General features: G+C 41.1%; 1 protein-coding gene across 1 annotated transcript in view; it reads right to left on the bottom strand.

Moving 5' to 3' along the window:
- The window catches only part of LOC137758980 (circumsporozoite protein-like), a 48,668-nt gene extending 35,452 nt beyond the window's left edge, over nt 1-13,216 (bottom strand). The window contains exons 1-2 of the mRNA XM_068534917.1: nt 13,159-13,216; nt 779-1,348 (exon numbers count right to left, since the gene is read on the bottom strand). Of these exons, the coding sequence (XP_068391018.1) occupies nt 779-1,348; nt 13,159-13,216 (628 nt within the window). The remainder of the gene's footprint in view (nt 1-778; nt 1,349-13,158) is intronic.
- Between the last annotated feature and the right edge of the window lie 566 nt (nt 13,217-13,782).

Genomic DNA, 13,782 nt, shown 5'->3' on the forward strand with positions numbered 1-13,782 from the left:
ATCAGGTTTATACATTTTTAAGACTTCAGAGTTGTTATAAAATAGTGATTAATAAAAATTTAAGGAAAAGAACATTACAATCACCTTTGAGGACCCTGAATCCCTTTTCTTGGTCACATACCCTCCGTTAGTCCTTTGAGATAAACATTATCTTCAAGTTTGTGTCTTATCATCCACTTGCTTTTCTTGTTAATTTTCTCATAGCTGTATCTCTAAATAACATATTGTTTAGGTTGTATGTTCTGAGCTTTATACTATATCTTTTTATGCTATTTGCTTTTTTATTCAATATGATGTTTTTGAGATGTAGCCCTCGGTTTTTATCAGTAATTCATTGCTTTCATGGCGGGACACTATTTCATCTACAAGAAAACAGCACTAAAATTGTTGACTTTTTCATTTTTAAAAAATCAGAGGTAAAAAAGAAGTTGCAAAAATAGTACACAGAAGTCCTATGTATGCCTCATCCAGTTTCCTCCAATGGTTACATCTTACCTAACTATATTACAGTATCAAAACCAGCAAACTGGTTTTGGGACAATGCTTGTGTATAGTTTCATGCCATTTTATTATATATGCAACTCTCAATTTTTAAGTTCTTTTTTTTTTTTTTTTTTTCTCGCGGGCCGCCCAGGCCGCGAGACCAAGGGCCGCGGGGGCCGGGCCGGCGCGCCGCCCCCGCCCCGCCTCAGGCCGCCCGCGCTTGGGCCGCCGCCCGGCGACGCGAGGCCAGTCCCACCCCGCCCCCACCCCCGCCGCCGGCCCGGGGGTCGCTCACCTTCCGCGTTGCCCCAGACCACCATGCCCGGGCACAGCCGCCTCCTCCGGCCTCGCTGGCCCCGCCGCCGCCACACGGTGCCCTCGCCTGGGGCGGGGAGAAGGAGTCGCACCGCCGCGCCGCGGTCCACGCTCGCCCCACGCTCGCAGCGGCCACCCTGAGCGCGCCCAATGGCTGCTCTGTCCCTCCCCCTCCGACGGGCGCGCGCGCCGCGGCTCCGCCCCGCCCCTCCCCCTGCGGCGGCCGGCGCGCTCCCAGGCTCCTCCCCGCCCTTCCCCACCCGCGGCGGTTCCGGCCTCGGCTCGCACTCCGCCCCGCGCTGCGCAAGTGCCCGCCTCGCGCCTAGCCTCGGGCGACCCTGAACCACCGGCGCGGCGCCCCTCCCAGGCCCGCCCGCGGAGGTCAGCCCCTCCGCTGCACGTGACCGTCTCGCTCGCGGGGGCGGAGAGGAGCGCGGCGCCGGCCCGCCTTCCGCATCCCGAGACCTGCGCGCCTCCCGCTGGGGTTGATGCGCTGTTCTCCTCTCTGCGAGTCCCCGCCCCGCGCTGCACTCCCCAGTCCGGGAGGACACTAGTTCAGGGACTGACCATGCTTAATCAAGATCATTCTAGTGATATTAATGAATATCTGAGTTACTTCCTTTATTCCCCCCCCCCGCCAATTAAAGACAATGCTCCTACCTATTAGAAAAATGAAAATCCAAACACTGACAGCCCCAAATACTTGCAAGAATGTGAAGTAATAGGAACGCTCGTTCATTGCTGGTGGGAATGCAAAATAGTACAGCCATTCTGGAAGAGAGTTTGGCAGTGTCTTACAAAACTAAACATACTCTTACTATACGATCCAGCAATCGGACTCCTTGGTATTTACACAAAGGAGTTGAAAAATTATGTCCACATAAAAAACCTGGACACAGATGTTTCATAGCAGCTTTATTCATACTTGCCAAAACTTGGAAGCCACCAAGATGCCCTTCGGTAGATGAATGGGTAAACAAACTGGTGCATCCAGATAATGGAATATTATTCAGCACTAAAAAGAAATAAGCCATCAACCCATGAAAAGATATGCAAGAACTTTAAATGCTTATTACTAAGTGAAAGAAGCCAATCTGAAAGGCTACATACTCTTTGATTCCAACTAAGTGATACCATAATGGTGGATAATGTCATTAGTCAAAACGCATAGAACATACAACACCAAGCGTGAATCCTAATGTAAACTATGGGCTTTGGGTGCTAATGAAGTGTAAATGTAGATTCATCAGTTGTAACAAATATACTTCTCTGCTGAGTAGTTGATAATGGTGGAGGCTATACATATGTGGGAACAGGGGGTACATGGGAAATCCCTGTACCTTTCACTCAATGTTGTTGTGAACATAAAACTGCTCTAAAAAGATAAAGTCTACAAACTTTAAGCTATAAGATGAATAAGTTCTGAGGTTCTAATGTATAGCATGGTGACTAGTTGATAACACTGCAATGTATAACTATAATTTGCTAAGAGAACTTAAAAGTTGACCCCCAAAACATATACATATATATTTATATATTCCTCTTTACCATAAATGTACGGCTGTGCTCCTGGCTTCTCTAATCTCTTCCAATCATCTATTTTTATTTCTGCTCAGTACCATGCTGTCTTAATTGGTAGAGTTTTATAATAGCGAGTCTTAATATCTAGTAGGTCAAAAATCCCCAATTCACTCTTCCATTTGCTGTTAAGAATCAGCTCGCATGTTCTATGTGGGGGAGGGAGGTGAAGGAAATTCATTTTAGTTTCCTAAAATCTCTAAAACAATTTGGGGAGAATCACATCTTCTGTAGATTGAAATTTTCTATTGAAATAAGATTTATTTCTCCATTCCTTTAGTTTTTCTTAGGTGTCTTTGTTCTATAATTTTCTCCATATAGTTGTTGCCTATTCTTGCTAGAGTTATTCCTAGGTACTTTATAATTGTGATAATATTATAAGTGGTATCTCATTGCCTTTTCTAAATAGTTGTAGCAGAGTACAGAAATGCAATTGATTTTGTATATTGATTTTGTTTGCAGTATACTTGCTAACCACTTTTATTCATTCGAATACTTCATCTGTGGATTCTTTTGGTTTTTCTACAGGGACAAGATATCCTCAATGACTAGTGATAGCAGTTTCTTCTTCTCCAATGCTAAGAATTCTTCTTTTTCTTCCTGTGTAAGACTTCCTATATAATGCTGCAAAGAAGGATTATCTTATCTTGTTGGTGAAAGGTGTCTTATCTTGTTCCCAATATTAAAAAAGAATGTTTTCAATGTTTCACCATTAAATATCACATCTGCTGAATATTTATACCTTCTAATGATAGTCTGTTCATTTTGTATCATGAATAGATACTGAATGTTATGGAATGCATTTTCTACATCTCCTGAGATTAAATTTTTTTTTAGATCAAGAATTCAGTGGGGGACAGATGGATTGAGAGTTTGGGGTTAGCAGACGCAAACTATTACATATAGGATGGATAAACAACAAGGTCCTACTATACAGCACAGGGAACTAAATTCAATATCCTGTGATAAACCATAATGGAAAAGTATGAGAAAGAATGCATATATATGGAACTGAGTCTCTTTGCTGTACAGCAGAAATTAACATTGTAAATCAACTGTACTTCAATAAAAAACTTACTCTGCATCCATAATGTGTCACACTGTTCTAGACAGTAGAGGTAAAGCAGTGACCAAACAGATGAAAACACTTGCCCTCAGGGAGTTCACCTTGTATTAAAGGAGAACAAACACAATGAATAAATAAAATGCATAGTTTGTTACATATTGATCAACACAAAAGACAAAAATGAAGTAGAGAGGGGAACAGGTCGTGTGGGGAAGGAGGTCTGCAACTTCAAATGCAGTGGTAGGAATGGGTGTCATTGACAAAATGACATCTGGCAAGAGCCTGCAAGCAGAAACAAGAGCATAGCTTGTATGCAGTAAGCACTGCAAGGCAATATGAAGTTCTGTTACAAATTCTGTGAAGGAAAAGTGAATTTCTGAGTAGGTTCACTGGAAAAGATAAATGTTAACATACTATTTTAGTTGCTAATTCCCTATCACAAGCAATGAAGCTTAAAAATCTTACATCAACTATTAAGTAAATTAAAAAAACCGCTGAAACCATTATAACCACCAGTAGTACCAAAGTAGCATTCTTATTAAAAGTATGAAAATAACCATTTCAATATAGAATACAGAAAGATAACAAAAATTATTCTGTTGTTCAAAGTAAATTATTATAAAATTTCAACTTGGGTCACAGAAGCCTATCAAAAAAATAAGTATGGGAAAAGCATAAATGGAAAAAAGAAATATTCACAGGTACAAGACCTAAAACTCATTGTAAGTACTCCCCATAAGTTATCTGACCCAATCCAGGGCTAACACTCTAAAGAAACATGAAAACAAACAGACAATCACTCAGAGACCAGATGACAGAAAGAGGAAAGGAATCGTTTCAAAGATGTGTTACAGAAAGTTCAAGTACAAAATTTTCAAATTAATATTGAGAATGCAAAAGGAAAAAAGACCCAGCAAGTCTAACTAGCAATGAAATAAATAAGCAAAGACAAAAAGAGAAGTACATCTAAACACACAAAGACTGACCAAAAGAGAATAAGGAAACTCCTAAACCAAAAGGTCACAGAGGTGTCCTATCCAACATTAGCTCATGGGATGATGATAGGTGTTTATTCGGGGGGGGGGGGGCGGGGGAATAGGTCAAAGTTAATCTATTAGATTCTTTATGCAGTACATCTCAGAATCTTTCAAAATGCCACTGTGAATTATGAATCACTAACCTACTTTGGGGGTAGGGTATGGGGGGCACAGAGTAAGTACGCATGAGAATGTAGTCTTTCCCATGCCAGCTCACCACGGAACCCTTTATTTTGGCCAAAAACAAAAGTCTGTGAGAAAAATGTTGTCCTAAAGGATGGTAAGACAGATGAAATTCATAAATCGCTTTGTAGAGTTAAAGGAATGCTAAAAAAAAAATTTAAGGACTATCTGGTTGTTGTTTTTTTCTTTTAGTATTGGTAGAAAGCCAGCCAAGAATCAGTTGGACCTACAAACATGAGTACATGGATGAATAAAAGATAGAAAAGAGAATAAATCAAAATTCTGATATATTTTACTGAAGAGGATATTTGGATACAAATGTTGTTATGAAGCAGTCCAACTATGCTAAAGTAAAGAAAGAAAAATGCAAGGGTTGTACTCGTCCTAACTGACAAAAGTGAAATAAATCACCAGGATGGAATGGTATCCAACCAGAGCTCTGGATGCTCTTGAGGACGACTATGAATTTGTAGGCAAAGTTAGATAGAATCATCCAAATAGCCCCAAATTTGGCTCCTACAAAGGCTCCGGAGAAGACCCAATAAAATAAGATTCATTGTGGATTTGTTGGAAGTATAGGGTAGGTTGATGGAATTTTTAATTAAGAATAGACTCAGACACTGAAGTAAAAATAACCTAATGGAAGAAACACCGTAAAGTGATAGAATCTATAGATATCTGTATTAATTCTATATCTATAGGTAGATTCTGTATCTATAAAGAGAAATAGATATAAAACACCTGAAATTTTTTGAAGTGGTAAATAAACTGAGGCAGGAAATAATGTTTATTTAGACTTTCGACACATCTTAGACAACATTCTTCAACAAAGGCTTAAAATATTAAATCACTATCAAAAGAAATATTCTGCCCCAGATAGGAAAGTGGCTTGGTGGCAGAAAACAAAAGGAAGAAATAAGCAAAATTTCAAATACAGTTTATCTCGGGATATTAGTGAAAACTAGTCTCATTTGTATAATATTGAAAAATGGAGCACACGGCAAATGTTCAGGTTTAGAAATGAGCAGTGAAACGCCAAGCGCCAGAGATAACCGATGGAGAGTTATTTATTTATTTAGTACAGTCCTGGCAATGACAAGGGTCATAGCCAGTATGATCCACGACATTCAAGGAAGCTCTCCACGTGCCAAACACCACCTGAGTCACTGTATGTGCATCACTTTGTTTAGTCTTCACAACTTCCTACAGAAGTAATTGCCATTTTATTCCATGAGTTTACAAGCTAGACAGTAAAGGCTCAGAGAGGAAAGTAACTTCCCCAAAGATCACTAAGGTAAGTAGGTGGCAGTAATAGTAGCTACTAAGTGATAGAGCTAAAATTTGAAACCTGGCAACTGACCCCAGAATCCTTACCTACTTTGGGGGTAGGGTATGGGGGGCACAGAGTAAGGATGCATAAGAATGTAGTCTTTCCCATGCCAGCTGACCACGGAACCCTTTATTTTGGCCAAAAACAAAGCACTGCGAGAAAAATGCTGTCCTAAAGGGTGGTAAGTCAGATGAAATTCATAAATCACTTTGAAAGGTTAAAGGAATGCTAAAAAAAAAAAAAAAAAATTAACTACTGCACCAATGGTTCTCAAACTTGAGCATGCATCAGAATCACCTGGAAGGTGTGTCAAAGACAGACTGCTGGGCCCCATCCCCTCGAGTTTCTGACTAAGCAGATTTTGTGGGTTCCGAATTTCTATTTCTAACAAACTGATGTTTCTGCTCAAGGGCCCACACTTGGAGAAATATGGTCCTAAGCCACAGGTGGTGAAACAAAGAAAGCAAGAGATCACGATAAGAATGGTCTCGGGAAAAGGAGAAAACCTAGGTGAAGAAAGCTGGCGTGGAATTAAGGAAAGGAGGGATGAATCATCCAGTAAATGGGGTCAAGCTAAAATCACATGGAAGTTTTCCTGGGCCTTTTGCTCCCTGGGTGGGCAAAGAGTCTTCCTGGGACCTCAAACAGCCTAAAACTATTCAACCCAGCTTCGGGCACAGTATAAATTTAATGGCAAAAGGACGTCCCCACGTTCAGGATCTCTGTACTCTGGCTACCACCACAAACCTTACCCACTGACAATGCCTAGAACTCCTTTAACAGGAAACAAAACGTTTTACTTTGTAGCAAGAAATAGAAGCTTGAGAAGGAAATAAGTCCTAAAAAGTGAATATATATCGCTGTCTACAGATCTCATTCAAAATGTAAATGACTGCTTATAGATTAACCATAGGTCTAATATAACATGGCATGTCTAATATTCTTAAAATTACAAAAATTCAGTGTTATTACTTTGGAGAGGAAGCATGATGCTACATGAAAGGCATCAAATTTGGTGTTAGAAATCCTATATTTGGGGATAAATGACTTCTGACAAGTCTTTTTTTGTTTCTTTGTTTATATTTTATTTTTGGCTGCGTTGGGTCATCGTTGCTGCACGTGGGCTTTCTCTAGTTGCGGCGGGCGGGGGCTACTCCTCGTTGCGGTGCACGGGCTTCTCATTGCAGTGGCTTCTCTTGTTGCAGAGCACAGGCTCTAGGCACGTGGGCTCAGTAGTTGTGGCTCGCGGGCTCTAGAGCGCAGGCTCAGTAGTTGTGGCGCATGGGCTCAGTGGCTCCGTGGCATGTGGGATCTTCCCGGACCAGGGCTCGAACCCGTGTCTCCTGCATTGGCAGGCGATTCCTAACCACTATACCACCAGGGAAGTCCAGACATTTTCTTCATACGTAGAAAAGGAGCAGTAGGGACTTCCCTGGTGGCACAGTGGTTAGGAATCGCCTGCCAATGCAGGAGACATGGGTTCGAGCCCTGGTCCGGGAAGATCCCACATGCCACGGAGCCACTGAGCCCATGCGCCACAACTACTGAGCCTGTGTGCCACAACTACGGAAGCCCACGCGCCTAGAGCCCGTGCTCCGCAACAAGAGAAGCCAGCGCAATGAGAAGCCCGCGCACCACAAGAAGAGTAGCCCCCAGCCGCCTCAACTAGAGAAAGCCCACGCGCAGCAACGACCCAACGCAGCCAAAAATAAATAAATATAAAATTAATTTATTTTTTAAAAAAAGGAGCAGTAATTCCCCACAGAGATGTGAGGATCAAAAGGGATCATATTTGTGAAAGCATTTGGTCAATTATAACTCACTTTTTCAATTATAAGGTGTTAGGACTACTTCGGGGAGTAACACGTTTTATACAAGCTGTTACTAGATGTGCACTGTATTCAAGTTCAGGGTGCATATTAACGTCCAGTGTCATTTATACACAAGAGATGCCTTCTAGGCTCAAGAGACAAAAGTTACAAGTGATAATCAGGCATTCATGACGCTGGGATTTGATAACGTTTCTCCCAGTCTAAACGCAGGGGGAAAAATCCAGAACTGAAAGTGGACACAAACTACTTAGTATTTTAGGAAAGCAGGAGAGACACAACAGGATTGGGGAGAAGTATCAAGTCTATCAGAAGCTCTCAGGGACGCCTGGTGTCTACCTACAGAGGCTGCAACCAGCATACTCTTAGGACAAAACCCTAAGGCAGTGGGTGGTTTTTTGTTTGGTTTTTTTGTTGCCTGAGAGTGAGCTACTGTCCCGCTATCTCACTCTAAAACCTATAAAAAGAGAAGGGCTGTGTTCCTCCAGCTGTGGCACCTCAGGGTAGGGTCCTCTACCTAAGGCTCTGAAAAAGTAAGGAGGGCACAGTGCTACCTCATAGTACAAAAAGGTACATGAAAGACCTATGTTCTCCTTCCTCTGCTGCTGGCAGGCACTAAGATGAGGAAGAGATGCTAAGAAGGCCATGGCATGGTGATGGAGGAGTCCAGTCTGGCTGCGGCACCTTCACGACCTTAGGAAAACTGTCGGCAAGCTTTCATTAGAGTAGGTTCAGGCCACAACGTGAATATTCATCTTTCATCTGTTTAAACAAGGCACTAAATAGTAGGTGTCACTGGTCACTTCCTATTGAACAAAGCCTACAAGATTTTAGGTAAGCATCAAGACACTGATGTTGGGTCAGGCGAAGATTTCCTAGCTATGACACCAAAAAGTATATTGATAAAAGAAAAAAATAAGCTGGGCTTCATTCAGATAAAAAATAATGCATTTCAAAAGACACCATTAAAAAAGTAAAGACGTGCCATGAACTAGGAAAAAATATTTGAAAATCATATATCCAATAAAGGACTTGTATCCAATAATAACAAGTGTTGGCAAGGATATGGAGAAACTGGAACCCTCATGCATTGCTGGTGGAATTGTCAAATTCGAAACTGCTACTTTGAAACACTGATTCATCATATGACCCAGGTAATTACCCCTAGGTAACCACCCAAGTGAAATTAAAACTACATGCACACATCAGCCAGAGCGGCGAAAACGCGGAAACAAACCAAATGTCCATTAATTGGTGGATGGATAAATAAAATGTAGTATATATCCATACTATAGAATATTCTTTGGCAATATGATACATGCTACTGCATAACCTCAAAAACATTACGCTAGATAAAAGAAGCTAGACACAAGAGACCACATACTGTATGATCCCATTTATATGAAATGTCTACAAAAGGCAAATCTATAGAGGTAAGAAGTAAATTATCGGTTGAATGGGTCTGGGGGTGGGAATGAGAGTGATTCCAAATAGGCACAAGGTTTCTTTTGGAGGGTGATGGAAATGTTCAAAAATTAGATTACATGATAGGTGCATACAACTCTATAAATTCACAGATTTTACTAAAAACCACTGAATTGCATATACTTCAAAAGAGTCAATTGTATGGCATGTGAATTATACATCAATAAAACTGTTTAAACAATAAAGAAATTTAAAAGAGAAGTCAGGGACAGCCCTGACCCCAAACCTCACTATGAAATGTTAACATATTTACACAGAAATCTGCCACTTATCCTGATGTCGCCCTTCCAGAAACTTGACTCTTAGGATGACAAAGAACACGAACACAGAGTAAGAGACCTCCAAACAGGGTCTAAGATAGCCGTGGCTCATTTATGCACTTTAGACTACAGGAGAAAATGGAAGTCCTCCCCTCGCCCCTACCCAGCCTGAGATGAAAACTTAATGACTCATAGGTACAAATGCAGGGCACCTAATTTTAAGCTCGATTATCTGGTTTTCCTCAGCAGCTACATTAACTAAGTGACAGTTAATACTGAGGATGGGATCAGAAGCAAACTCTCAAAGCACAGGCCTCTGGGTCTGGTCAGCCCCTTACAACTTCACACCACTGAGGGCAGGGCAGCAACGGTACCCTGGTGGCCAAAAATGGTTATGACATCTGTTATCTGAGGCTGGAAAGAGAATCAGTTTCTCAAAATGAGGTCATCAAAATGGCCATGGGTATGCACCCATTTATGATACAGGTTCTCTTGCCTCACTCAAACCAACTGAATCAGAACCTCCAACAATGATACCTAAGAATCTGCATTTTTAACAAGCCCCTTGATTATTCTTATGTTTTAAATTTTATTGTGCACAAGAGCCCTGTACTTAGAGAATATTAGCGATGGAAGGAACCTTGATGATCATCTAACCCAAAGTTCACATACTGTAGATGAAAACACTGGGGACCAACGATGTAACATGATTTTCAAAGATCAAATAGTTCTTTAAACTCTTTAAAAAAAAAAACAAAACTATGTCTCTAGTCCTAAAAATTGTCAAGAATACTACTGACAAAAGAGAATATAAAATGTACCTTGGAAATATTTTCTTCAAAGATTGATGAAGATAACATGCTTAATCATTTAAAGGGATATGTTTCTGCTCTCAGGAAAATTCATCCAGAGCACCTCATTACCTGAAGCTGCCAACGAAATGAGTCATCATAACAGTTAAATTATTTTTTCCTTGTTGGTATGTTCAGTTTAATTATTGCCTTTTTTCCCCAAACCTACCTCCCTTGAGAAAATGCATAGGTTATTTGACCCAAAACACCAACATTCTTACAGATCACAAGCATTAAGTCATCATTTCCTCTGAAGCCACAGCTCCAGGGCTGCAAGTCATATTTTTATATTAATGCAGCCTGAATTCTCCTGTGCGTGGCTCCTAAATCATGAGCTAGCAAGAGGGAGGAGATATGGGGATATATGTATATGTATAGCTGATTCACTTTGTTATAAAGCAGAAACTAACACCATTGTAAAGCAATTATACTCCAATAAAGATGTTAAAAAAAAAAAAAAGATTACATTCTATTGGAGGAAAACAGTCAATAAACAAATATACAAATTGATTAAAAAAAAAAAAAAAAGTGGGTCTGTTTCCAGGGGCCTATTTAGCCAGTGGGTTCATCACCCGAAACCTCAGGCTCCCTTTCATTATTCCTGCTTGATCCTGCCTTTTGATAATTTCCAGTAAAGCACTGTTGTCTTATTTTCTGCTTTAGACAAGCTTAAGGGAGTGTTTCTTAAGTCACTTGACCAAAATATATTTTGGAGCATGGAAAGAACATTGTTTTTGGGGGGGGGGTTTTGTTTTCACAAAAGAATTACTTGGATTCAAAATCTTGTTCACTGACTTGTTAATCGTGATGTAGTGACATGACAAATTTCTCAGCCTGTTAGAGGCTTTAATTTCTTTTTCACAAAATGTAAAGAATAACACCTACCTTGCAAGGTTTTTGCAAAGATTCTAAAAAACACGTAGTACGTAAAATAGATAATATATGCAACACGAACAGTGTCTATTGTATATATATAATTGTCAATGAAAAAGTGTTGCCTGCCATATCAGTAAACAAAGGATGTTGCAGCCATCAAGCCATCACATTATAGCCGCCCCAAGAGTGAACCCTGAGGAAACTCAGGATGGAAACAGGATGCCCACCATCTAGCAGTCAACTGCCACAGCCTCCCCTGATGGTGCACCCCGAGGGAACTCAGGATGAGAAAGCACAGGATACTGGCCCACATAGCTGAGGTGCATATCAAAGGAAGGATTTCAGTGAGCCCAGACTTTTGAATCTTCCCATACACAGAAAAACACTAAAAATTCATTAACTCGAGATGTCTGGTTTTCTTTAATTAACAGGAATCTTTCGATGTTCCGATTACCTGGTCTTTGTTGCAAAAACTCCTATAGTTGATGGCTCCTCCCTCTCCTTTTTGGATCAGTCCCTCAGAGAGAGCTGAGAGGCTGTGTCCCAGGCTTAAGTCCTCAGTTTTGCCCACCCAATAAAACATATTTCTCAACTTTGAGGTTGTGCATTTTTTTCAGTCAACATCATATATATGTTAAATATACATATATAGAATATATATACACAAATATACATATATATTAGTGTAGGGGGTAAAAACATGGACTTTTCCTTGTTATTTAACCACTCTGAACCTCAGTTTCCATTTCAGCAAAATAGACATATTAACAGGTCCTAAATCACAGTGTTGTCAGAAGGGCTAAACACACATAAAGCATGTACCCACTGTCTGGCAAACAGTAGGAGCTCAACAAATGTTGTCCAATGGCAAGGCAGCCCTCAAGAGACCAGCGGTCAGTACGTGGTGGGTATTATGATTATTGTTCATTTCTTTCAGGGGCAATCTGGAAGCTCAGAGGCAGAGGTTTGGAGGAATTTTAGGGGTCCACACAATACACCCAGGGGGGAACAACACAGATCCCCTGAGTGGGGTTCAGGGAGCACCTCAGCAGCCCTGGCCCTTCCTGCTCTCTCAGTTGGGAAGGTCTCAATGCTGGACTTTGTATTTTCAAAAGATGGCCCGGGCCTTCTTCAGAGAAGAGGAGGTGACAGACAGCATGATGATGGCTGATGAAGGTGTGGGATGATGAGCGGAGAGTCAGCTTGTACCAGAAACATCAACACTCAACCAACGCCTGGCTCTACTTCCTCACCTGTTGATTGATGGCTAGGCTTTATCTAGTTTCAGGACGAGAGTAAAACACAAGGATTCGAAATAGAGTCACAGGTGTAGAAAACAAACTTATGGTTACCAGGGGGGGAAAGTGGGGAGGGGAGAGGGATAAATTGGGAGATTGGGATTGACATATACACAACACTACCTATAAACTAGATTACTAATCAGGACCTACTGTATAGCACAGGGAACTCTACTCAGTACTCTGTAATGACCTGTATGGGAAAAGAGTCTAAAAAAGAGTGGATTATATGTATATGTATAACTGCTTCACTTTGCTGTACACCCGGAACTAACACAACATTGTAAATCAACTATACTCCAATAAAAATTTTAAAAAACACACGCAAGGATTCTCCAAAGATCTTATGTTTGGACCTGATTCCTAGATCTTCTTCTGGGAATTGGGGGTGGGAGGAGAGAGAGTAAAGGAAACAGTGGGGTGGGGCGGGGGGATGTGCATAGGGAAATGAGCGCTTCATGGTGGAAGCACTGAAGCACCACAAAAGGAGTTCCATCGATCCTGGAGAAATCCCCTCAAGTCCCCTCCAGGAAAACTTCAAAACTCAGGACTGTCGATTCAACTCACCTGAAAAAAAAACAGAGCAGATGGACGTCAGGACCCCGTTGGGATCCTGCAGCTCCATGGCTGCGGCCCCAGCAGTTTTGAGGGCAAACAGCTTACTCCAGAGTATTGATCCAGCCACAGCAAGGTGCAATCTGCTTAAAAAAAAAAAAGTCTGTTTGAGAAATAGACCCACAGACACAGAAAACAAAATTTCCGTTACCGAAGGGGAAAGGGTGAGGGGAGGGATAAATTAGGAGTGTGGGATTAACAGAGACACACAGATATATGATATACGTAAAATAGATGAACAACAGGGTCCTACTGTAGAGCACAGTATTACTGTGTTCAATATTACTCAGTATCTTGCAATAAACGATAATGAAAAAGAATCTGGAAAAGAATATATAGATGTATGTATGTATACGTATGTATGTGTGTATGCATAACTGAATCACTTTGCTGTACACCTGAAACCACCAACAATGTAAATCAACCATTCTTCAGTTTAAAAAAATAATTTAAAAATAATTTTAAAGTCTGTGTATGTACAGCAACCCTACCCCGTCAAGCCGGGAAGACGAACAGCAGTTACGTGTAGACAGAGGCAACCCACCACATTGTCCCCAGCATGCAACTCCAGACATG

This window comes from Eschrichtius robustus, chromosome 2, assembly GCF_028021215.1.
Source record: "Eschrichtius robustus isolate mEscRob2 chromosome 2, mEscRob2.pri, whole genome shotgun sequence".
NCBI classification, from domain to species: Eukaryota; Metazoa; Chordata; class Mammalia; order Artiodactyla; family Eschrichtiidae; genus Eschrichtius; species Eschrichtius robustus.